The 23,039-nt window shown below is 41.4% G+C and overlaps 2 protein-coding genes across 2 annotated transcripts in view; one reads left to right on the plus strand and one right to left on the minus strand.

Moving 5' to 3' along the window:
- atp1b1a (ATPase Na+/K+ transporting subunit beta 1a) lies at nt 1-10,374 on the plus strand. The gene is made up of 6 exons (XM_061737605.1): nt 1-263; nt 5,819-5,947; nt 7,218-7,373; nt 7,591-7,775; nt 8,848-8,928; nt 9,024-10,374. The coding sequence occupies exons 1-6, from the start codon at nt 170-172 to the stop codon at nt 9,279-9,281; spliced, it is 903 nt and encodes a 300-aa protein (XP_061593589.1). The 5' UTR covers nt 1-169; the 3' UTR covers nt 9,282-10,374.
- Nucleotides 9,850-23,039, minus strand: part of nme7 (NME/NM23 family member 7) — a 25,064-nt gene continuing 11,874 nt past the window's right edge. The window contains exons 8-12 of the mRNA XM_061737604.1: nt 22,204-22,268; nt 21,742-21,810; nt 21,495-21,596; nt 10,905-11,012; nt 9,850-10,425 (exon numbers count right to left, since the gene is read on the minus strand). Of these exons, the coding sequence (XP_061593588.1) occupies nt 10,393-10,425; nt 10,905-11,012; nt 21,495-21,596; nt 21,742-21,810; nt 22,204-22,268 (377 nt within the window). The 3' untranslated portion in view covers nt 9,850-10,392. The remainder of the gene's footprint in view (nt 10,426-10,904; nt 11,013-21,494; nt 21,597-21,741; nt 21,811-22,203; nt 22,269-23,039) is intronic.

A 23,039-nucleotide genomic window follows, 5' to 3' on the forward strand; every position in this document is an offset into this window, starting at 1 on the left:
GTGAACTCCGACTGCTACATCTGCCGGGGACGTGAGCGGGGCTGTCTTTCCGCGTTTCTGCGAGGAACAGTCCACAGTCTGTCCGTGCTGATCACCCCGTCCTCCTCAACCCCCAACCCGTTCAAACACACCCAGCCCGGCCCGAGGGGGGACGTTAGCGGAGTGAAACATGTCAGGGAATAAGGACAGCGACGGCGGCTGGAGGACGTTTATGTGGAACTCCGAGAGGAAGGAGTTCCTGGGGCGGACTGGAGGGAGTTGGTGTGAGTACCGTTTTACCTTTTTCCCGTCATTTCAGCCACCTGACGAGCGGAGGCTGGGTCGGTATTGGCTCGGTGCCGGTCGGACATGTGAAGGCTGGCGCTGGTACCGGTCTGAGACGGTCCGGTGGAGCGGACCGGCGGCACCTGTTAGAGCCGGATTTATGGTTCTGCGTTAAATCGACGCAGAGGCTACGGCGTAGGGTACGCGGCGACGCACACCGTACGGTGTGCGTCGCCGCGTAACCTACGCCGTAGGCCCTACGGTGCCCTAAGGTGCGCGTCGCCCCCCTCTGACAAGTCGTGACTTAGATTTCCCATTGAGGCTGGTGAATAAAGTCTCTTTTAAAAGACAGATGGACCCATTTTAATACACGAACCCAGCTCCTGGATCACAGTTATGGACCGGCTAATTAATACGACTTAATCCACTGAGTCAGGGTGTGAATTTGACTCATTAACGTGATCTTTTGTGTTTTTGCTTTTGACCGTTTAACGAATCCAGACGGGATTAAACTCGTTTTGGCAGGACGTGAAATGTCAGTATGCGGTGATCTCGGAGGCGTCGCCCGTATCATGTCAGTCAGGCATAATTGGCCTTTATAAAGGTCATTTTGAAGGACAGACAGGGCCAGACTTGGAGGATCAGTGAAAGTTTGGGGACATTCTCCCTCTGAGATGCATGGTTTCTTGATGTTTTCCATTTCTAACCTTTCAATTGGAATGGAAGATAAACTGAGGGTTTTATTCCCCAGTACCGGGCTGACGGGTAACCGAACCCCCCGCCCTGCTCCTTTAAACCGGGATAATTGGCCCCGGCTCCTGTAATCGCTTTAACGCTGTTTTCACTACTTTTCCAGGGGGGGTGTGCTGGTTTGATGGGATCAGCATCAAGCTGTTACACACCGCCCAATAAGCTCGTTAAACCGTTTCACCAATTAAAATGTTCCCGTTTTCTCCGTCCCCGGCGTGAAACCCAGACCCGCGGCTCCGGTGTTCTGCCGGTCCTCGCTACCCGTCGAGAACTGCTACTTTTGAGGTTCTGCGCATGCGCAACAGTCGATTTTCAAAGTTTGATTGCCACGCCCATAATTTCTTACATCCCTCCAGTGTGTACCTTTACTTTTATTTCTTATTGTTTTATACTTATCAATCCAAAAATAGTGATTTATAAATTGGGGGGTGTAAGTATGCTGACATTCATCCTACAGTTGATTTAATTGATTAGTATCTTACCTGAATGCATCAAGAGACGGGAGCATTATTTGATAGGATGTTACTGGACTATTATAGGACTACTAATATGGGATGTTGAGCATTTTATCCTTCAAAATACACTACCCATGACATGAATTGCATTACACTTTGTGAACATTATACAATAAAGAGAGGGAAAAAACACAATTATGTCGTTTTATTTGATATTCATTCAGTCATTCGCCTTTATTTAACCAGGCAGGTCATTAAGAACACATTTCTTATTTACAATAACGGCCTGGCAAGAGACAAGGACCCCTTGGGGGGGTCAAAAGGAAGTGGTTTAGGGAGTAAAACACAGTAAAATTGTAGCTCTACAAAGGTAGAAGACCATAAGGTAGCATGTTTCGACGGAACAGCGGGTCCCCGGTGTTGTGGAGCAGATCACGACTTCACGTCTCCAGAGCCGCCCCAGTCTGCACCCCCCCCCCCCCCCCTTTTTTTTTCTTCTCAAAAAGACGTGACATGCTGGTAGCTGCGCCTCTGCCAGCTTCATGCGCTCATTCCTCACAGATACACGACTGATTCAAAGGAACACGGGGTTTTTTTTTTTTGGTTCGTTTGTCTGTTATCTTTTTTTTTTTTTCTCCGACGGAGGAGAATCAAATCAAAGCGGCGCAGACGTCACCACTGTGCTGCTTAAAGCGTGATTTATGGTTCTGCGTTACACCGACGCAGAGCCTACGTCGTAGGCTCTGCGTCGGTGTAACGCAGAACCATAAACCAGCCTTAATGGCGGTCTCACAGGAGCTGCTTTCCGGGGAACAACTTCCCCCCAGTCCTCTGCTCACCAAACCTGAAGTTGTTATGTATATCTGAACATGATCTCAAGCTTTAAAGAGTCGTGCCATTGTTCTTCTGTATGACTGAGAGTAATGTCGCAGTAACAAACGAGAAAAAAAAAAAACCCTGAGCTCTTGCAGCAACAGGTATATCTGCCCACGTTTATCACAAACCTACCACCAGGGCTTGGCAAGAAAAGAGACAAAAAAACAGAAAGAAAGAGGCTGTTTTAACGTTGTGAGGGTACGGCTTTTTGAAAGATAAATTAAAATGTCAAAGAAATCCTAGGGGTGGGGCGTTGATCTCCACAACATGTTAATTTCCACGTTGTAGACAGAAAACGACTGTAAAGGACAGGTAAAAGTGGTCAGGCGTGAATGAGCGTGAGGACGGTCCCATCACGACACTGCAGCAGTCTGTCTGTTGGGGGATGTGCAGTCCATTCAAGCTTTTCCTGTCACCACCACTGGGCTGCTCTCGGTCGTGTTTACTCTCCTGGCCTTAGTTTAGGTTGTTGGGAAGGGGGGGCCTTGAACTGACGTCACCGGCGTGAGCTCCCATAACACTGGTGTCCAGGTAACTGACTGTGATGACAGCAGAGGCCTCTCGCTTTCAACGTTTTTATTAATATGCCTTAAAGAAATGTTTGCAAAAGTAAAAAATAAATAAAAAATAGTTACATGATGGCGAGAGTAAACCTTTAGAAAGAGAGCTGCAACTTCCTACAAGTGTGACGCATCTGTTCGCCTCAAAATCACGTGTGTGCACGTGAGGAAAACATTTGCTCTGCTAATTCTACTTACCGTACCTGTACAGCAGGGGCTTGTTTCAGCATTTCTCTTCCTCATTCGGCAACATTTCTTTCTGATCAACTGCACACAATCGTAAGCCCTCATGCATGTCGGTGCCTGACAGCTGCTCCAGAGAGCAGTCCTGGTGTGGGCCCTGACACCACCATTAGAAAATAGCTCACCGCATGTTTACTCTAGTAGCAGGTGTTTGTGCTGCTTGCAGCCTTGCTTAGAGGAGAAAGCAATTCACAACTCAAGACTTTCTTTTACTCATTTGTTGAAATTAGTCCCATTTCCTGACTAGCTGGTTGGCACTCAGTAGGCGTTCCTCTCACGCAGAGTGCTGCTGGATGAATGTAGCGTCACCAAAACGTGCTCTTGATTGCAGCGTTACCCATGCATTGATTGCTTTGGTAACACTGCTTTCACATTTGAAAGTACGTTTGAGTGCTAATGGAATATCAGAGTGACAGATGCACGGGCAGGGCTGGGGAGCTGGTTCCATCTGCAGCACATCTCTCAAGTTACAATCTGGAGCTTAGAGATATGGTTATGGGGTTGCACATGTCAGCTCACCAAGATACTTTTAGAGGCTGATGCAGACATGAACCTTGAAGTGGAGGCCAGAGCTATTCAGTATTTCTGAATGCAGAGTAGGAAACTAGAGCAAATACTGAAACTGCTTTGTTACATTAGTGATTGAAATAAATAAACCAAATATCAGAAGAGATCTTGGAAGATTGGTTTTATTTTTGTTAAACAGACTGTGGTCTTGATCCAAAAAACACATTGAATATTCATATTAGTATATCAACATTTTACATTCTGCTCTTAAGTGCTCGTGTTACAACTCAGTTCTTGGCTGTAGTGGCTTTAATGTGAAAATAGAAAGCTCCTTTGTATTGCAAGAAATACGTCTTGTCTAATCTACGTCATCACAAGAACTGTTTCACACAAAACCGGCCTCAGTGGTGCATGTCAAGAATTTTAGTTAGGATAGATTGAATTATTTGTTACAAACAAGATAAACGGGAATGAATACATGCCGCCTACTCTGTATGTTCACGTCAAAACATTCATGCATATTTTCTCTAGCGAGCTCACAAACACCAGTAAAAGCCTCTTTGTTTAATAAGGTTGTGAATTGTCCCGTTGAACCTGTTAGTGGGGGTTTGGGTGAGAGGGAGGAGTAACTCATGACCGATCCTGTCCTACCGGAAGTTCAGCCCTCTGCTGAAACAAGCTAGTTTGCTCCTCCATTCTTGGATGTAACAGATTCAGCCGGAACTTTTTCTTTAAAATTGTTTTTTTTTTTTAGACCTTTAAAAATTAAATGTCTAATCATGAGATGAATAAAATGCAAAAGCAGTTATCAGTGTTTCTGAAAGTCTGAAGAGATTTTTAATACAACTTTCCAAAGAAAACTTAGCATTTTGTTTTCAATTAACGAGAACTAGGAATAAAAAACACACACGCCTTTTTTTTTGGTCTTTTCTTATTTATCAGAGCAAATGTAGATTTCTGGGTAAAACAAACTTGTGGAAAACTGGAACCTATTCCAGGAGGCTTTCAGCTGCTATCAGTATGTATTATGTAATCTAAAGTCATTGTAACTCTAAATGATAAGAAAGCTGCTGGCGTCCAATTAGATTTGATCTGAAATTATTTGCTCTCTGCTCCTCAATCATATCGCGCCTCTCTAAATCCCAGCACAGAAATATACAAACGGCATCGTTGTATGTTAGAGACAAACCTGAGCAAACAGCAGAGCGGCTACGTCTGGTTCTGGTGCTGTCGTGTCGAGCGCTGACAACCTCAACCTGCCAACGTCCAAACCTCATCAGGTTAAGGAAATGATTGTCATTATTTAGGTTGGACTCAGAATGTCTTTAAACTTTTACGTTTTCAACAGATCCCATAGTTGGGTAGTAGCATAACCCCATTGCAATATCAGCAGGATTCAGAGAGTTATTGCTGAGTTTATTCTTAAGAATATTTAGGCCTTGGGCCCAGTGAAGTTACACATGTTAAGGTATGTTTCTGTTAATAGTGGTAATTGCTATGAGCCAAGTTGTCAGTTCTGGTTTGGACCTGGCGTGAGTGGTATATTAACATCTGTAAAGTATATGCATGGCTGTGACTGATACTTTCACCTGTTGCGAGAACATGCTGGTGATACTTTGGTTGCAGTCTTTTCCGTCTGGGTGTGTACTACAGGAATGTCCTGCACGTGTGTACTCAGAACATTACCACCTGATGGGGTTGCAGGAGATCCCAATCTGAACATTGTAACAATCACAAATAGTGGCTGGAGCTCACACAATGTGAACAAACGATACAAGTCCATACGAACAAATAGTAACTTTCAAATGCACAGACAAATAGTGACTCAACACTTGTCATGATAACAAGTTAAGACAAGGGAAACGCAGTCAATCAACCCACATATGAGGTCAGTACATTAGACAAATATATAAAGACTGAACAGGAAGCAGTGTGTAAGAAATAATAAGTTTAAAGCTGGTTTCTGTCTAATCTGGTAATGACAGTTAGAGCAAATGAGCAGAAAGGTTTCAGATATTTAGCCATTATATATTTATATTTCACTTTAAATGACAAAGCAATATCATTAAAAACACTGATCAGTGTCAGCGTTGATCAAATGTAATTATGCATGTGCACTTTTGTTTCTTTACATTCATGGTGGATTTACATTTTCTCCTTCAGTTAAAATCTTCATGTTCTACCTGATATTCTACGGATGCTTGGCTGGAATTTTCATCGGGACCATTCAGGCAATGCTGCTAACGTTAAGTGACTATAAACCCACCTACCAGGACAGAGTTGCTCCCCCAGGTAATTATACACTCCTCATCTTTTGACTTATGTCTGTCTAAGTCTGATATTGTAATGCGTGTGTTATCAGCAGGCCACCGTGCCCAGAAACGCGTGCAGCTCAGTGTTCTGTGCGAGCGTGGGCTGCAGGTGGTTGGTGTAGTTAAAAAGGACTGTTGGGGTGTGCCTTTAAGCAGCCACTCTATCAGGAGTTGTTCTGACCTCAAATAGGTTCAGCCATTTTGTCCTTCACTCCTCTCAGCCAGTCAATGGTTCCCCCCCTCAGGCTACAGGGGAACTAAAACGATTAATGTGTGCTATGATTATGAGTCACCGCTGACATGTTTACGCGTACATTTGTTGTACATTCTTTCCTGTAAGATTATCTATTTCTTTTCACAGCCAACAAGCCTAAAAGCTTTGTTTTTTTTAAAATATTGTAATCTTATGAGAGCAAATGTAACGTCACGAATCCCTGCCGTAGTCATTTAAGAAGGTTTCAAAACTTCCTGTAAAGCTTCAGGACAGATTTGAGTCCCAGCCCTCATCTTGTTGTGCCAGTACTTGTTTGCTCAGCCACATGCTCGAGTCTCAGTGGTATTTTTAGCAGCCATTGTAGATGATTGGCTTCACACATCTGCTGCTCGGTTCCCAACTGTTTCTGAGATTAGCGACGCCACAAAGAAAGTGTAAAGAGTTTTTTTTTTTTTGGAGTTGAAGCAACTTTCCAGCAGAGGCACGCTCGAGAAAAGAAGAGGGGTTTTTACTTCTTTTTTTTCTTCCTCTAGAGCACCAGCCCGCCTCCCTCTCAGGCTAAAAGTTTCCATTGTGAGGGAGGCACACGTGAGCGTGAATGGGTGGGGGCAGGGGGTTGGTGAACGTTCACAAGCCTTCAATGAAATCAAATGTTAGTTCTCTGCCTCTGTTGTGCCTACAGTTAGAACTATGTTTTGAATATTTGGGAAGAAATTAATAGAACAGTGGGGGGAAAAAAAAAAGAGAAGTTCACAAATGACATGTTTCCTTTCATTGTTCTTAAAACCCATCTCATTCTCCCCATGCCACGCCTCCCTGAAGGCTTGAGCACAAGGTCTGTGGAAAATTACCGCTCTGTCAAGAGCTGCCATACATCAGAGGAAATCCCCAAAACCTTACGTTGTCAACACATTTTGACCAGAGTCGCATCAGCTTTCTTTGAGACTCGCTTTTTTACGCACAAATAAAAATAAATCGATAAATTATGCACGTGTTTCCATTTTAACTTTGCTGTTTTTTTTTTTCTGTGTTTCAGGCCTGGCACATATCCCCCGCTCAGTAAAATCTGAAATTTCTTACAAAATGTCTGATGCCTCTACATATACACCATACACGGACAGCATGGATATTTTGCTTGATAAATATAATGAAACCTTGCAGATTGATGAGATGAAGTTTGAAGATTGTGGAGGCAAGTATAAGCCAATCATACATGGGTTGTCATAGTCTGGCTAATTCCTAAGGGGTATGCAACGATCCATACTATGTTATGCAATATGGGTTTAGATCTATTAACATTAATTTCAGATATTTTATTTCTCTAGAATAAAATAAAGAAATGTAATTTCTTTTGCAAAAAGAACTGTCTTCCATTGCCAGCTCTGAGATTTGTGTTCAACCGTTTGCAGAAACTCCTAGTGGATTCAAAGACCGTGGTGCTCTGGAGGGCAGCAATGGCCAGAAGAAAGCTTGCCGTTTCAGGCGATCTCTGCTGGGTAAATGTTCCGGTTTGACTGACCCATTTTATGGTTTCAAGGAGGGAAAGCCTTGCCTTATCGTCAAGCTCAACAGGATCGTCAACTTTATACCAAAGGTAGGTCGACCGCACGCCTGCGTGGTTGTAGATTTGCACACTTTGTTTGTTTGAAAGAAACCTAACAGAAATCTCTTGCTAAAGCTGCTTTGGCTAATTCTAACTCTTTCAACTCTTCAGCTGCAAGTTAGGGAAAGTAAATGCTGGTTTAAAGGTTTTTATTTTTTTTTATTAACTCCCAAAATCTGGGGAGTTTAGGATCCAGTGAATTACTCAAATATTTGATTGCATTATTCTCACAACACTCGCAAAATGCCTCGAGTTTGTGCATTATACTACTAATTTAATGAATGTTATCATCAGACTTCCACAAGCTTAAGCTATGCTGAAACTGAGGGACACTCAAATTGTGGGAATTATTTTTTAATATGGAAACAACAAACAAGGACTGGGTGTGGAAAATAGTATTTTGGTTGCAGTTTTCTGTCCTGCAGTGCAATCTAGTTTCTTCTGTCAGTTTCCCGTCAACGTTCCTAAATGGTATACGGGAAAGATGTTTTGTTTTTTTGGACACATTTAAATATGTAAACCCCCTGGAGAGTTATTAACCAGTAGATTATAATTTTATAAGCTTTTTAATGTAGCTCATTAATTAAATCTGTAAAGAAACGTAACTGGGAAAGCAATACAGTTCTAGCCAAGACTCACTATGTAAAGAAAAACGGCAGGTATTGATTAAATTAATGTTTCTGATTTGTGATTCAGATATTTCTTTTAAAGGGGGAACCCACTATCCTGATACTACAGTATTAAAAGCTTTCCGTGAACTATAAATCAAACTTGTGTAGAGTGGCTTATGATTTCATGCTGTAAACTCATTCAAGTGTTTTCAGAGGAGTTGTGTCCGGTTTAAAAGAATGATCAGTGATCAACTCTGGAGACGGAAGGTGGAAAGAAACAAGTTTAAAAGCTTCTGTGAGCAGATGCTTCTGCTTGGGTCTAAACAATCTGGTTCTGCTCTCTCATTTATAGTTTAAAGGGCTTATTTGCATTTAAAAAGAAAAAAGGGCAGCATGCTGTTAGTCATTGTTTGGAACATGATCTTCAACAACTGGGTGTTTTTTGTCTTCAGGCTCCCAGCAATGACACACTTCCAACAGGTTTGCAGGGGAAAACATCCGACAACCTCATCCCAATCCACTGCAAAAATAAGGTAAGCTTTATCTGACATCAGCTGCACACGGGCTGTCTTTAGTACCGGTGGTGTGAAAGGTCTGACCACGGCTCCTTGAACTGTTGCGTTCGCAGAGAGAGGAGGATGAAGGCAAGATCGGGGAGATCGAGTACATGGGCATCGGCAAAGGCTTCCCCCTGCAGTACTACCCGTACTACGGCAAACGGCTGCACCCCCAGTACCTGCAGCCCCTGGTGGCCATCCAGTTCACCAACCTCACCGCAAACCAGGAGCTCCGCATCGAGTGCAAAGTTTTCGGAGGAAACATCGGTTACAGCGAGAAAGACCGTTACCAGGGACGCTTTGACGTTAAGATCACAGTGAATTCGTGACCTCAGCGACGATGAGCACCCTTAGTTTGAAAAACAAACTTAAAAAACATAGTTAGAATTCAAGAGTTCAGATAAACACCACTAGTCTTTGAACATTCATAATATACAGGACCTACACTTAATCCGTGTGCTTTACACTAGCTTTTTTTGTGTTTTTGTCAAGAGTTAGAAATGTAAAATACAAGATTAGCAATAGAACATATTTATTCTACTGTAAATGAAAATATTCCTTGAGCCATGGGATGTTCATCTATTACTGTAAAACTGCAATTCCACTACTGAAATGTAGCGAGTTGTGTTTTTCTCCCCCAACGTACTTCACCCTCATGTGGTTTCTATATATTTTTGGAGTGTCCAGAGCTGTAGTCCTGTTGTAATCTCCTTCGTCTTATGTCCGCTTTAGTGGTCCAAGGTGTGTGCGTGTGCGCTGGTGTCTGTGTGCTGTGTATTAGTTTATGTGAGCGAGTGGAGTGTTTGTCAATGTGCTTTGACTAACTGAAATACTAACATGGTACTCTGAAAATTTAAGACCCATGTATGACTAAATGCGCTCCATGGAATTTTGTTATTTCCTTTTATTTCTCTATTCAAGTGGGCTGTGGAAGGACACATTTGTACACACTTTGTTCATCGTAGCTGTTCGATAAGGTTTGACATTTCAGTTTGTTACATCTGTTCATTCTTAATTGGTAGTTTAGAGCTTTGTGGGTCCAGCCTAGAAGACTGTCACCTCCACGGAAACAGTGGCAACTCAGTGCTTTGAAATCTGTTTTGCTGGAGACGTCACATCACGTGACGCAAGTTACTATATTGAATGTTTTAGCCATTTTCATGGTGGAAGAGTTTTATATTTATGCAGTTGTACATTTTTTTTTTTTTTTCAAAGTGTTATGTATGAATCCAAAACCAAAGTCGCAGGTCAAAAAAAGTTAACAAATATCAGAGGCAATGCAGTATCCCGTGTAATAAGATGTTTAGCTGGTGTGAAAATACTTAATTCAATGTTGAAGATCAAACACATGTCAGGAGTCTGCTCTGTCACTTTATTTAATCTGCATAAGGCTGAAACAATAAACAGAAACATGAGAAAATATGTCCCGTTTCCTTCCTTTCATCCATCCAAAATCTTGAAGAAGTACTGCACCTGGAAATCAACCGAGGGACATTTATTTCAGTATGTTGTGAATTATTGCTTTATAATTATGATTCAACTGCACCTTTCTTACACAAAAAAGTCCTGCAGAAACCCTGGCATGGTCATTATGTCTTGGGAAAATGGCAGCTCAGTCAGTCACAGGCTAATGTTTAACAAGGAGCCACTTGTCCAGGCTACAGATCAGGACTTTTCTTGAACAATGACGTTCAACGGGTGAGACCCACTCCCTGCTAAACAATGCTTTTGTTTCAGATTCCTCTGCTGTTCTTGTTCTCCTCAAAACCAGTGTGATGTGGGGTTGCCCTGGCCCACATACTGTAGTCATGAGATGAGTCTAAAAACAGCTTCACACAGTTGAGGGTTTTTTTTGTCTTGGCTAAATGCGAGGTAGCTATTTATGCGTGTCTTGGAGAACAATGAGGAGACTGGTTTTTAAGGTGATGTAGATGAAACAGAGGGGAACTCACCTCCAGAACTCCGTCTTCAGCCAGGTCTGTGCAGTGGACCGCGTTCCTCACTTTGTCTTTACCATAAAGGGCACGCAGTGTGTTTGGCTGGAGGAGCCGGGCCAGTTCCTGTTGATTGAAAACATCTTGACTGTGATATCTGGACCGATAAAAACGAGGACGACTCGTCTTATTGGGATTCAGCCTCGACGTTCAACTTCAAAGAACCAAAAAACAAATTTCCTGTCCAAATTTATTGCGTGGATGATCGAGCCAAGGTTTGACACAGAACATCCTGTACCCTGGTGCGCTACTAAAACACTGATTACTCAGCAGCTAAGCATGTGATCCTGTAGAAAAAGTGGGGGAAGAAAACACCCACTCAGCAAACTTTTCATTGACTGTACAGAGTGGGATTATCTTAATTTCTTAAATGGCATTCCTACTCACTTCAAATGGCCTCTCCAGTCTTCACTACATGTTGCATATGGGGCAACTTCATTGAGCAATTCTATGTTGTGCGACTCTTGCATTCTCTTTTTTTCTAGTTGCCCAAAAAGCACACGCACATTTCCAGCCGCTGCATTTATCTGCACCAAACCAGACGCCCCCAAGGTCTCCAGGAAATGAAATCCTCCCAAAGGGTCTGCCATCAGAGGACGAGGAGCACGCCAATAATCTCTTCACAATGCCGACCGTCGACTCTAAGCCCATGGAAATGCTGCCTGATGTGGCAACGTGCCGTAAAAAGCTGATCGTGTGGACGTGACAGTAGGTACATGTCAGATTATGTCAGGTTAAGAATCTGACTGTTTTACAGCACAGAAACGTTTCCTGTTGCAGCTTTTGTTTCCTCTGGCTGTACATGAGAGAACGTGCAAAATGCAGGAGCAAGATTCAAGGTCACACCAACCCAGCCCTCCGCTTTTTCAAAACAAAAGAAAAAAAACGAAATATTTGAAAACAAGTCTCCCGTTTCAGTGCTGAAACCCTGAAACAGATGAAATATAAAAAGGTTGCAGGCCCACGAATATGAGGATCTGCAAACCACGAGGAGCTTTGGGCCGACTCACTTCTACTTTAGCACCTTATTAATGAGATTTTGAGTTCATACTTTCTTTGATATAAAAAAATTATAAATATATATAAAAAATAAATATAAAAAAACTAAAGTGATCATTTATTGCTGCCATCATCTATCAACTGTGGGAGATATGGAAGTGAAATCACTTCTGCATGGTTGAGGGAGAATGACTCATCCATTTTTCTCAGGCTGAGGAAACTTTGTGTTTGAAAGAAAAATTTAACGTAATGATAAGAATAAAAATGTTGAAAGGTAAACATAACTATAAAGGGATATTAGCACACCAGCTTTACCATTTATCTAAAAAGGTAAACAAGTAGTAATTTATTCCCTAATCAAAAAATAAAAAGGATTTGACTGGTTTCTTTGCGTTTGACTTTGATTTTCAGAAGTTAGTACAAACGAACTCAGCAGGAGCTGCTTCTGGAAGCCAACAGATTAGTATTCAACCAATCAGAGGAGACGTATATGACCCAGGCTAAGTAGTGTCGTTTTACAAAGCTATCAGCATGACTTTGAAGTTTATTTTATGGTTTAAAGATAGATAAATTAGGCTTATAGGGGCCCTTGTTTGGGGGCTTTTGCTGATGCTCCTTCATATTATAGTGACAGAAAAGAGGAAAGGCATTAGACTAGACTAGACTAGACTAGACTAGACTAGACTAGAGGGGGTTTGCTGGTGCTCACCTGACGGAGTCGTGATATACGAGTAAAGCAGTTACGTTTACCAGACAAATGCAGCCTAACAAAGTGGATAATTTACTGTTACCATTTCTGTGGAGGTGTGCAGCTCGCTGCAGGGAGGTTACAGGGACAACCATATAAGCTCTAACCAGTACTCGAGTTGTAAAAAAGAAAAAATCAGGGGGGATGATGGATTTGATCATATGGGGACAGATCATTTGTGCTGATTACAAATAATATAATATATTACAAATAATAGCAGTGACATAAAACACCTGCAGAAATACTGCAGGAATGACATAGCAGCAGTTAAATGCAGCCTTCTGTAAGCTTTAAATATCCACTGGGCTTACATCAAATACATCAAAACACAACCATAAAAAACAGTTTTCTGAACTTATCAATATGACTCTGTCCTTCACAGGATAAGTAAAATGTATCACTGCAAAAACCCAAAATCTTAACAAGAATATTTGTCTTATTTCTAGTTAAAATATCAAATTTTAGTAAAATAAATCTCATTACACTTAAAACAAGACTCATCACCGGAAAAAACAACAATTTTCACCTGTTTCAATTAGATTTTCACTTAAAATAAGTAGAAAATCTGCCAGTGGAACAAGATTTTTTTGCTTGTAATAAGAAGATAAATCTTGTCCCACTGGCAGATTTTTCTACTTATTTCAAGTGAAAATTTACTGGAAACAGGTGAAAATTGTCAAATAAGTTATTTTTCTGGTGATGACTCTAAATGTTGAAATAGCAGTAAAACCACATTCATTGATGAAATGACATAAGGGATGGAAAGGGGGGATGGCAGTTTTACAGGGGGGATGATTTGGACCATTTTTATTTCAGGGGGGGATGCCATCCCCCCTCATCCCCCCTCAACTCTAGTACTGGCTCTAACGCTTTACTGTACAGCATTCAAGCCTAAATTAGGCATACGGTTGAGCCGCCAGAGACCCATCAAAGGACCAGATTACAGAAGCTGACCTTCCAACACTCAAAATGAGCCATAACTCACTAAGCTTCAAGTGTGGTCATTCAAGAGCCGCTATCTAGACTGCTGCTGGTATCAGAGCGGCAAATCTGAAAGTACCGGTATGAAAGGAGGTTCATTGGAATTTTTCTAAATCAGGAGCCCTGAGATGGCGGCACATTAGAGTGTCTGTCCACTGTGGACCAGATGTCAGACTTCTCAGAGAGATATTCACTTAGAGATGAAACAATTCCTCTTTGCAAGGCACTGTTCTCGGTAACTGCATTAGTAGCGACTGATTCTGCTGCAACGACTGCTGGCTTTTGTGAACATTAGTGGTTAAAGCAAAGCGACCTGGTGGTCACATGACGACTGAGATACGTCTGATCCTTCATGCACGGCTGACCGTCCGCCCCGCTGGAGCAAGGGAGACACTGAACTAATTAGGAATCACCACCGTGTTCTTTCCATGTAGGAGACGCTATGGACAGCAGACATTTTGTTGGTACCTTAAAGATCATTGAAACGATGCTTTATTTCTCCTGAAAAGGGATTCAATCCAAAACAGTTGTGCCATGTAAACCTGCAGGCCTTTAGTATGTGATTTAAATAACAAATATCTGTATAAAAAAAAGGGATTTTTTGTTTATTTTGCAAGGATATTCAAATATAGCCTCTGTTTATGACACTAGTCATAGATCACGGTGAGCAGAGGAGAGAAACATGAAAGCAGTTTCCTGTTCATGTGACTACAGCAGCAAACATTATTGAGTATAAGGCTTATTAGACCGTAGCCAAACTCCCAGGATGTGGCTGCAAGAGAAAATGCAACCTGGTCTAGATCAGAAGAGCAGTGTGGGTCGGCGTGTCAGGATGATCTGGACTGGGACACACACACAATCCCACCATCGTTTCAGGGTAGTTGTGCTGCATCTGGCACAAGGAGGCACAACGAAGTCTCAAGAAGATCAAGGAATAAGTGAAGCAAAACATGCGGCCCAGTGTCAGGAAGGTGAGTCTCACTCAACAAGATAATGACCAGAGACACAACTGAAAGCACCTCAGGAGGCTGATAAAAAGACACCGGGCCCGTTCTTAAACAGTACTCTATCTTAATCCAGCTCAACATCTAGGAAAAGAGGGAAACTGGAAAATGCAGTTTGGAGACACCTCCCTTCAAACCCAGTGCGGTTTGCTCAGGATCACTGCAAAAACTCAAAATCTTACCAGGAATATTTGTCTTATTTCTAGTTAAAATGTCTAATTTTTAGTCAAAAAAATCTCATTACACTTAAAACAAGAATAATTACCAGAAAAATAACTTGTTATTTGACAATTTTCACCTGTTTCAAGTACATTTTCACTTGAAATAAGTAGAAAAATCTGCCAGTGGGTCAAGATTTATCTTTTCATTACAAGCAAAAAAATCTTGTTCCACTGGCAGATTTTTCTACTAATTTTAAGTGAAAATATACTTGAAACAGGTGAAAATTGTTGTTTTTTAAGTTTTTGAGTCTCGTCTTAAGTGTAATGAGATGTATTTGACTAAAAATGGGCCATTTTAACTAGAAATAAGACAAATATTCTTGTTAAGATTTTGAGTTTTTGCAGTGATGAGTTGGCTGAAACTCCTGTTGGCAGATGCAAAAGCACCACTGAGAGCCACAGCGGCTGCTGTGTGTTTGTCCAAAAAAAACCAACAACAAACAAATGAAGGTAAGGATACCATCATTGTTTCTATGGCATTTTAGTTGATTTATGATGCTTTTACCGTTCAGTTGATGCAAAAATCAAAAGCAAAGTCTGATTTGTTTTAAACATTAAATAAGCAGTGATGGATGCCGGTAACATTTGTGAGTTTCACGTTATAACAGATATGTTGTTGTTGTTTGCTGGTGGAAGGAAACTAGTCATTTTACCACATCTATGCCCACTTCCTATACAAAATGAGGCGAGCCTTAAAACTCTACTTATAGCTTTTAAAATGAAATATACAAATCTCCTGTATCAACTATGTATTAAAATGTATTCTCATGCCTTTCTTTTTGTTCAATCTATAAGACTCACCAGAGAAAAGAGTTTCCCAAAGGTACATAAATAATACCTTAGACAAACACTGCTACCAGTACTATGGTGCTCTATATTTAGCACAGCGGCCACCAGAGACAGCCCATATCCATCACAAAGCCATTAAGAGTGGAAATCAATCAATTGGAGGGCATTGTTTTCATCACTATAATTTAATTCCTCTGTAACAGGAAAACGAGGGCTATTCTACTGTCTTTTTTCCCTTCATTATTTACTATGAAACGCATGACGACAAAGCAGTGTTTATGAGCAGCAAAGGGAGGACATGGCTCATTTATACGGGGAGCATCTACTCGGACGGCTAGAGTCGTGCGTGAGGGAGTGTGGGCGGGGTTTGGCCCGGCTGACAGAGGCCCGCTGTGTCCACTCTCATATCAGGACACATCACAAGACAGAGCGCAATCTCATGACCAAGTGAGTGCCGTATGAATCAGCTGAGGCCGTGGAGGTGAGAATACATGTGAGCCCTTTATTGGAAGATATGACGCGTAGAAATAGTCATCATGTATGTGTCTCCATTAAGGAAACACTAAGTTAAAACAATGAAATGTGATTGAGGTCAGTGAGTCCATCAGTTTAACCGTAGATTCAAAAAAAAAATCAGGGGGGATGGTGGATTTTATCATATGGGGACAGATCATTTGTGCTGATTACAAATAATATAATATATTACAAATAATAGCACTGACCAAAACACCTGCAGAAATACTGCAGGAATGACATAGCAGCAGTTAAATGCAGCCTTCTGTAAGCTTTAAATATCCACTGGGCTTACATCAAATACATCAAAACACAACAATAAAAAACACTTTTCTGAACTTATCAATATGACTCTGTCCTTCACAGGATAAGTAACATGGATCACTGCCAAAACTCAACATCTTAACAAGAATATTTGTCCTATTTCTATTTAAAATGTCTATTTTTATTACACTTAAAACAAGACTCATCACTGGAAAAAACAACAATTTTCACCTGTTTCAAGTAGATTTTCACTTAAAATACAGTAAGTAGAAAGATCTGCCAGTGGAACAAGATTTTTTTGCTTGTAATGAGAAGATAAATCTTGTCCCACTGGCAGATTTTTCTACTTATTTCAAGTGAAAATTTACTTGAAACAGGTGAAAATTGTCAAATAAGTTATTTTTCTGGTGTTGTTTTTCTGTTAATGACTCTAAATGTTGAAATAGCAGGTAAACCACATTCATTGATGAAATGACATAAGGGATGGAAAGGGGGGATGGAAGTTTTACAGGGGGGATGATTTGGACCGTTTTCATTTCAGGGGGGGATGCCATCCCCCCTCATCCCCCCTCAACTCCAGTACTGCGTAGAGTCATATCAACACACACGGGACCTTTGTTATTTATATATTAATCGTATGGAGTAAATCAATAGCCTGTTCTTACCTCTTCACCGCAATACAAAGGAACATGTAATCTGCTCCCAACAATTCATCAGCTCTACTCTTACATGCTCTTACAGCTGAAATCATGTTCATCTCAGAGCTCAGTGCTGCTGTGACTCTGCTGATATTGTGCATCAAATAAGTGAATTCCAGTCCTGAGTAGGAGTGCTGACATTGAGCTGATCTGCCTGATAATACGGAGGTGAATCTATGGTCGGCTGCTGATGACACTGCTTGACCTCACAGTTTGTGGGTAAAGTCTGAGGCGGTCAAATAGGTTACAGAGTCCTGAGTGGGATAGGAGGGCTGATAAGAGCTTGGAGGAGTCAGAACACGTATGTTAAAAGCTAAAATGCAGCTCAGGTTACTGCTAAACATTTAATTATGTTGGTTTTCACTCTTAATACGAAGCTGAGCAAGTTACAATTATCTGCTTCTTTATTTTTAACGTGTCATTTATACTTTTAAATACGGTTTATGTAAATTATCTGAAAAACTAACTCATCCTGTTCTACTACAAAATAAATGCAACAATGTTGGGCAACTAATATTAATATAAATATGAACATATGAATATGTGGCACTCTGGCTGGAACATCGAGGGTCCTTTTTAGTCTTTTTGGAAACATAGTCACCGGTTTTCACAATCACTCCATTACTATTGAACAGTTTCTTTTCTTGTTAACAACACACCACATTTTTCAAACTGAAGGCAGAGTACCAAATATGTTGGTCTCACTGAGCAGTGATGTCGTATCAAACAAGCTGGACTTCCATCTCAGACAGACTGTAGTGTGGAGGACTGAAGATAAAACGCAGAATATAAAAGCTAGAAAAACAAAAACTGCATCAGTGAAAAATACCAGACAAAAGCAAGCTGAACCTTTGACATTTCTAACAGCATCCAGAGCTGAGTCACCGGCAGCTGCTGCATCTGTGGGAGAAGCCGTGCACGTATGTAATCCCTCACTTGTAAGGTAACCAAACACTGCATCATTTTATTAGATTTCTCATCACGCATCACACGCCCTGCAGCTTCAGCTCCCCCGTACCCACCAACATGCACGTACCACTGTTCCCTCAGACACACAGACACACACGTTTATATGGTTATTTCATGATCATCTTCTATTTTTTTTAACTATCAATTGTACGATGTACTAATAAATAATTGAAAAATAGTCTTCCTAAGCTTACAATGTCTGACATGAGATTCGGATGTTGCTTTTCCTGTTGCCTTTGAACTAGAACAGCGAGAAATACATGCTTCATGTATCTGACCATAAACTACACCTATCTGACCATAAACTACACCTATCTGACCATAAACTACACCTATCTGACCATAAACTACACCTATCTGACCATAAACTACACCTATCTGACCATAAACTACACCTATCTGACCATAAACTACACCTATCTGACCACCTCCTACACCTATCTGACCGTCTCCTACACCTATCTGACCATAAACTACACCTATCTGACCTTCTCCTACACCTATCTGACCATAAACTACACCTATCTGACCTTCTCCTACACCTATCTGACCATAAACTACACCTATCTGACCGTATACTACACCTATCTGACCGTATACTACACCTATCTGACCTTCTCCTACACCTATCTGACCTTATACTACACCTATCTGACCATAAACTACACCTATCTGACCGTATACTACACCTATCTGACCATAAACTACACCTATCTGACCGTATACTACACCTATCTGACCATAAACTACACCTATCTGACCGTATACTACACCTATCTGACCGTCTCCTACACCTATCTGACCATAAACTACACCTATCTGACCTTCTCCTACACCTATCTGACCATAAACTACACCTATCTGACCGTATACTACACCTATCTGACCGTATACTACACCTATCTGACCACCTCCTACACCTATCTGACCATAAACTACACCTATCTGACCTTCTCCTACACCTATCTGACCGTATACTACACCTATCTGACCATAAACTACACCTATCTGACCGTATACTACACCTATCTGACCGTATACTACACCTATCTGACCATAAACTACACCTATCTGACCGTCTCCTACACCTGTCTGACCGTATACTACACCTATCTGACCATAAACTACACCTATCTGACCATAAACTACACCTATCTGACCATAAACTACACCTATCTGACCATAAACTACACCTATCTGACCGTCTCCTACACCTGTCTGACCGTATACTACACCTATCTGACCATAAACTACACCTATCTGACCATAAACTACACCTATCTGACCATAAACTGCACCTATCTGACCATAAACTACACCTATCTGACCGTATACTACACCTATCTGACCTTCTCCTACACCTATCTGACCTTATACTACACCTATCTGACCATAAACTACACCTATCTGACCGTATACTACACCTATCTGACCATAAACTACACCTATCTGACCGTATACTACACCTATCTGACCATAAACTACACCTATCTGACATCTCCTACACCTATCTGACCATAAACTACACCTATCTGACCGTATACTACACCTATCTGACCTTATACTACACCTATCTGACCTTCTCCTACACCTATCTGACCATAAACTACACCTATCTGACCTTCTCCTACACCTATCTGACCATAAACTACACCTATCTGACCGTATACTACACCTATCTGACCATAAACTACACCTATCTGACCTTCTCCTACACCTATCTGACCGTAAACTACACCTATCTGACCTTCTCCTGCACGTATCTGACCTTCTCCTACACCTATCTGACCATAAACTACACCTATCTGACCGTCTCCTACACCTGTCTGACCGTATACTACACCTATCTGACCATAAACTACACCTATCTGACCATAAACTACACCTATCTGACCATAAACTACACCTATCTGACCATAAACTACACCTATCTGACCGTATACTACACCTATCTGACCGTATACTACACCTATCTGACCATAAACTACACCTATCTGACCGTATACTACACCTATCTGACCATAAACTACACCTATCTGACCGTATACTACACCTATCTGACCGTATACTACACCTGTCTGACCGTATACTACACCTATCTGACCGTATACTACACCTATCTGACCATAAACTACACCTATCTGACCGTCTCCTACACCTGTCTGACCGTATACTACACCTATCTGACCATAAACTACACCTACCTGACCATAAACTACACCTATCTGACCATAAACTACACCTATCTGACCGTATACTACACCTATCTGACCGTATACTACACCTATCTGACCATAAACTACACCTATCTGACCGTATACTACACCTATCTGACCATAAACTACACCTATCTGACCGTATACTACACCTATCTGACCGTATACTACACCTGTCTGACCGTATACTACACCTATCTGACCGTATACTACACCTATCTGACCTTCTCCTACACCTATCTGACCTTATACTACACCTATCTGACCATAAACTACACCTATCTGACCGTATACTACACCTATCTGACCATAAACTACACCTATCTGACCTTCTCCTACACCTATCTGACCTTATACTACACCTATCTGACCATAAACTACACCTATCTGACCATAAACTACACCTATCTGACCTTCTCCTACACCTATCTGACCGTAAACTACACCTATCTGACCATAAACTACACCTATCTGACCTTCTCCTGCACGTATCTGACCTTCTCCTACACCTATCTGACCATAAACTACACCTATCTGACCTTCTCCTACACCTATCTGACCATAAACTACACCTATCTGACCTTCTCCTACACCTATCTGACCATAAACTACACCGATCTGACCATAAACTACACCGATCTGACCATAAACTACACGTATCTGACCTTCTCCTGCCAGCTTTAAGTGTTTTTTGGCAGATGTGTCCATGACTTCAAGATAAAAAGCCTTGCTCAGAGGATGTGGTCAGGACAACAAGTATGCAAGGCTACAAGACAAAAGGAAGTGCCACATAACCAACTGCAATGAGCCCCTCAGGACAATAAAAACACTACTTTTGTGAAGAATACACACCTACACTTTAGTAGGAACAAAAAATACTTTAAAATGACCCCTTAGGACTAAAATAATACAAATGCCTGACCATGCGGATTATTAGGCTGCATTCTGTTAAATCATGCATGAGTGTGATTATTGAATTTGTACTGTCTGTGATAAGAATATCTTTAAAATTTCACATAAGAGGAGGCTAATGGTCAGAGGATATCAAACACTAGTTCCTTACAAAATCTAAACCAGGTATTTGACATTTTACACACTGAGTGGGCAGGTGGTTGAGAATTTAATGAGGGAAAAGGCAGCACTCACTGGATCTGCAGGCCCACAGAATTCCCTGAAGGTCTTGGGTGTGTCTTTTTGATGGATCTCTAGGGCCATGCAAGGCCCCGAGCACAGCTCCGTCACCATGCTCTGAAAAGAACAAGGACACAATATTCCAGATCTTGTCAACGTCAGTTTAATTCACCATTTGTTGATGCAACAAAAAGTAGCGAGTGAGTGAAGAGTGGTGCAGCGGCTTACTGTGATGGCACAACAGTGTAGTATTTATACTCACAAAATACTCTGTAACAACTTCTTTATAAACCTCATAGAATTCTTCTGCGTTTGCTTGGCCCACATTGAACTGTGAATGCAAAGAAATACTCCTGAAAATGTTACATTGAATAGACATGAACATGCTTTGAACAGTAACAACAGTTTGTTTTGTAAGTCTAGTTAAAAGATACTGCATTGCTACTAAAACATCACAATGAGGCCACATTGATGGAGCTGATTGATTTATTTTTTCCTTCAGTGTTACATCAGAGAGGTAAATATAAATAGACTGTGGAGGGTCACTCTCTACATCACTGGTGCTGGGTTCAACTGAGAGGCTGAGGCAGATCAGTGGAATCCAATACAGGACAAGTATTACATGAAAACATGTAAAACTACGCTACAAACAGATACAACTCCTTTACATGTAAAGTGCATTTGAACTAGTAAAGGAAAGGAGAATGATTTGTAAAACTTTTACCATCTGAAGAGCTGAAATGTCAAATCCAGCTGCATTTATGGAGTTGAGGATCTTCCCAGTCAGGCCTGCGAACACAACAAAGATGGTCACATCTGCCAGCTTTTACGAGCCTCTCTCCAAGTTTACACACACATTGACGTATACAGTGTTTAGTGCTGCAATAAATTCTCGAGTGTGATCCAGATCCAGAGCATCTGCTATGATTAAATAACGTAAAACACACAAATCAGTTTCATTTTTAAGTGCTGTAATTAAGATGTTACTCTGGAATTTGTTCATGTTTGTATGAGTTTCAATGTAGTGATCTTGGTATTCCATTTGGAAAAAGTGGTAAGAGTTTCACCAATGTCCCTTTGTGTAAAGAGGACATTTTACTGTATAATCGACCTTAAAGAAGGGAGACACCGAGCTGGATGTCACGTAACTAATGTAAAAAAGGTGGGGCGGCAGGGAAAGACATGCATCAGTGACACTGAAGGTCAGACTGCTGCAGACACAATTGAAAGAGGGCGCCAGACTCCTAATCACAGTCTGACATCCTGATAAAAAATGTGTGCTCCTCAGACAGGACATTTTCCATTAATCCTTAACGCTGCTGTGTGCAACCATGACTTTCATTTTGGTCCAGGTGGAACAGTGAGCCCAGATGAATTCTCTGGTCTCGTCACAGTCCAGTTATGTGTAATAAGAAATAACCCCCCAGACCCCCCCTCCCGAGAGTCCTCTGTGTCCTCTCTAGGCAGAAGCAAGCCGTCTGTCTAGGATAGGCACACGGTAAAGTCAGATCCCCAAAGCAGCTGCTGCTGTTGCTAGGAGATCCTATTCTGGGTGCCTGG

This window comes from Cololabis saira, chromosome 13 (genome assembly GCF_033807715.1).
Source record: "Cololabis saira isolate AMF1-May2022 chromosome 13, fColSai1.1, whole genome shotgun sequence".
Lineage (NCBI taxonomy): Eukaryota > Metazoa > Chordata > Actinopteri > Beloniformes > Belonidae > Cololabis > Cololabis saira.

Coding starts and splice junctions, on each gene's coding strand:
- atp1b1a (XM_061737605.1), top strand. CDS start 170: ATGTCAGGGAATAAGGACAGCGACGGCGGCTGGAGGACGTTTATGTGG. Junction 7,374..7,590: donor GAAGTTTGAAGATTGTGGAG/GCAAGTATAAGC, acceptor AACCGTTTGCAG/AAACTCCTAGTGGATTCAAA. Junction 7,776..8,847: donor TCGTCAACTTTATACCAAAG/GTAGGTCGACCG, acceptor TTTTGTCTTCAG/GCTCCCAGCAATGACACACT.